This window comes from Otolemur garnettii, unplaced genomic scaffold, assembly GCF_000181295.1.
Source record: "Otolemur garnettii isolate 467f Iridium unplaced genomic scaffold, OtoGar3 scaffold00109, whole genome shotgun sequence".
Classification (NCBI taxonomy): domain Eukaryota; kingdom Metazoa; phylum Chordata; class Mammalia; order Primates; family Galagidae; genus Otolemur; species Otolemur garnettii.
This window is the reverse complement of record NW_003852504.1, coordinates 1,493,038-1,496,628: the sequence shown is the minus strand read 5'-3', so window position 1 is coordinate 1,496,628 and position 3,591 is coordinate 1,493,038. Positions and strand designations below refer to the sequence as shown.

The 3,591-nt window shown below is 49.3% G+C and overlaps 1 protein-coding gene across 1 annotated transcript in view; it reads right to left on the bottom strand.

Annotated features, from left to right (window-relative positions):
• Positions 1 to 708, bottom strand: part of SASH3 (SAM and SH3 domain containing 3) — a 14,336-nt gene extending 13,628 nt beyond the window's left edge. The window contains exon 1 of the mRNA XM_023517389.1: positions 447 to 708. Coding sequence (XP_023373157.1) covers positions 447 to 503 — 57 coding nt within the window. The 5' untranslated portion in view covers positions 504 to 708. The remainder of the gene's footprint in view (positions 1 to 446) is intronic.
• Between the last annotated feature and the right edge of the window lie 2,883 nt (positions 709 to 3,591).

Here is a 3,591-nt window from a genome sequence, read left to right as displayed (position 1 = left end):
GCTATTTTTTGGTTGCAGCCGTCATTGTTGTTTGGCGGGTCCAGGCTGGGGATTCGAACCCGCCACCTTAGGTGTACGTGGCTGGCGCCTTAGAAGTATAGTCTTAAGATTCAACTTGAACATTGTATTTTGTCATTCTCAAATTCTGGTCTAGGACTCTGGCCCCTAAGTTTATATTTTTATAATTCAGTCCATTCTTGTAGGGCTGAATTCTGTTAACTCTAGACTTCCGAGAGTCTATTCCGTAACTCTGTTGCTCCACAATTTTAAAGGTCTTTTCTGTACTTCTGTTACTTTAGTAACCTCTGCGTCCCTGTCCTATTGCCCTTTGGGTGAATGGCCCGCACCTACAGACTCAACATGTAGCCTTTAGGTCTTCCCACTTCTTAGAGTCCTGGAGAGCAGAGGAGAGAAGGAAGATGTGAGTTGCCAAAGATGTTCCTCACCTTTTTCTTCTGAGTGGGCTCCTTCTCGCTGGCATTGGAGGGCTTGCGGCGCAGCATGGTCCTCCACCCCAAGGAGACTCTGTCCCTGCTCTCCTAGGTGTCAAGATGTGGAGGCCACTTGCTCAGCCTCACCAGCACCGTCCAGGGGTCACGGCATGGACCAGACCTCCCGCTACCACTCTTACTGCTGCAGTGGCAGCTTGGGGGTGCGGGCCATGGACACCCGGCAGCAGCAGCTTACAGGAAGCCCTGCCACGTGACCCGCTCTTACAGCAATCGCAGCCCCTGCCGGCCCCTGGGGAGGAAGGAAGTCCCAGCTTCAGTCTCCAGAGATTCTGATGTACACGGCTCTGGGTTGAATAGTCAGAGAAAAGTCCCTACCTTGGTATCTCATGTCAGCCATCACCAGTTCTTCTGCTCCATCTCCCCAAAGGTGGCCGATCAACTTGTCATAATATGGCCTGCCCTGAGCCCTTTATCTCACTGACCAAAATCCAGAAACCAAAGCTTCAACCATCTCTCTTCTGTTTCACCTCCCTCTGTTGGGACAATGATTCTGATCGACTTGCATCTCCAAGGGCATCACTGCCATCACTACCACAACCATTACCTTTGGCCATCAGCCCTACAGCTATCAGCCCTGTAGCCATTCTTATTGCTATCAGCATACCTACAGCTATCATCACTACAGTAGTCACTTCTACAGTTGACGTCCCTCAGCCGTTATTACCTCTACAGCAGTGTTCTTAACCTTCCTAATGCTGCGACCCTTTAATATAGTTCCTGTGGGTTGCGACCCACACGTTGAGAACCGTTGCTCTACAGCATCACAATTGCTACTATCACTCTTCCAGCCATTGTCTTTACAGCTGTCACCCTCCTAGACATTACAGTCAGCCATCCCTATGACCTTCTCACCCCTACAACCATCATCCCTATAGTCATTGCCCTTACAACCATCATCATATCCCTGTAGTTATCACCTCTGCAAAAATCAGTCCTACACTTACCCCATTGCCATCAGCACACCTACAGTCATCATCAGTAGATCAGTCATTTCTCTAGTCAACACCCCTTAGCCATTATATTTATCTTCAGCACAGCTGAAAAGCACTTGCAGGCACTACTCCACCAGCAAATGTCCCATTCCACAGGCATTTATCTAATGCCTATGCAGTATGTTTACTTCATGGATTATCTGTAGCAAATTTTAATAACTTCATCTTACGCAATCGAACACATAAACAAAAAGAAGAATTTTTAAGAATTCTCCATATTGTTTTCCATACTGCTTGGATGAATATCCTTTTCTGTTTTAAGGATCTATCTATACTCTGTCCATACACATTCTCTTTGTTTTTTACAGAAAGTCTTACTGCACAGAAAGCAGATCACTGGTTTGGGGAGATAGGGAAAGAGAGGTCACAAATGGCACAGGCAAACTTTGGGGGGTGATGGATGTGTTCACCATCTTGATTGTGATGGTTTCATGGGTGTATACATATGTCAAAATGTATCAGATTGTACACTTTAAAAATGTTCAGCTTATTATAGATCAAGTATACCTCAATAAAGCTGTTTTTAATTAAAAAAGAAAAGGTCATATTTCACAAGTTGTTGGTGTCTACTTTTCACACTGAACATTTAGATTTTCTCCAGGGGGTGAATTGTAAGGACTTTTTTTTAAGGCTTTCAAATCTGTTGCACTTGTGACATACAGGGCTGGTCCACCCGTGTTCCCAAGATGTCCTTGTGACTTCCTTCCCTGACTGTGCTGCATGCGCTTGGACCATTCACCTGTTGGGGTGAGCTCGGGGCAACAAGGTCCTTCCCCGCAAGCTGAAATTATATTTTCTTTGGCTCTAGGCCACTCAGCCTGCCAGACAGACCCGTGAAAAGATTCCATGCCCAAGATCGTTTCCTCACTGGCCTGTGCTTTCCAGCCTGAAAGTCCCTTCCAGGCCACCCAGGGGCATGAGAGAGTCGAGTAACTGGCTAAGGCTTGAGCTTGACACGGGTGTAGGGAACCAACCCATAGGACCTTTATGGCTCGGCACCGTCAGGGGCAGGAGGGCAGCCTCCGCAGGTGCCCGCGACGCCTGTGGAGCCGAGCGCGGGAGAGATCTTGAAGAACCTTCTGGGCCTGCGCAGCGGCGGCGTCCCTGGGCGCGCAGGAAGTGCCCGCTTCCTGTTTGCTCAGCAACGACCGAGCTCATACACTAACCGCAGCGCCTTCAAAGGCCGCCAGCAAATGAGCGCGCTGGGCTGCCGCTGAGGCCTGGGAAAAGGGGAGGGGGAGGGCGCCGGACAGAAACACAGAGCCGGGCCCAACCCCGCCCCCCGCACCGAAGGGAGCCTGTGCTTTTAGCCCCGCCCTTCTTTCTCCTTTTCTGATATGTCTCCTCTGGCTGCAGCACCCGGTCAACTCCCGCTCGTGGGGTGTGTGTGTGTGTGCGCGCGCGTCCACAATTCCCCATCATGACTTGCCTGCCCTCAGCTTTTCCCTTCCAACACGTGGCCCTGCACGAATCCCAGTAGGTCAGGCCCCAGCTGGCCAATGGGCCCTAAACGCTTGTTTAATAGGTTTCCCCTTCCCAACAACACGTTTGTATTTTATAGGTTACGTCATGTTCCAGGTACACAGAGCAGTCAGCTAAAGAATCGTTCCCGGTCAGAAGTTCAGTGAACAAGGCCACCTTAAACTTGATAAGGGGCTGGCAGGCGGGACCTAGCTAGGAGCTTGCTGTGGGCAACGCCTTGTACTAGGCACTTTGCAGAGGTATGAAATCAATAGTCATAAAGGTCCCTGGCAGCTGGGAGCTGATGTCCTTGGTGGAGTGGCAAACTTACACTTGCCCAGCACTGTTCTTTGCCAAGCACTACATCAGGCACTTCACAAGTGTTATTTAATCCTATCACAAGCCCCCAAGGCAGGTAGTTTAAACTGAGATAAATACCTTGACGATAATACCTTGGCCGATAAATATAAATGAGGGTCCGGAGAACCTTGACTTAGTGTCAATGTTGCAGGATATGTGTGTGCATGTGTATGTTTGTTTGGGGTTCTATTGATAGATCGATCTTAACCCTCAGAGGATAGACACGGACTGCCAAAGACACAAAGGCCATTGCAGGCTGTATTTGC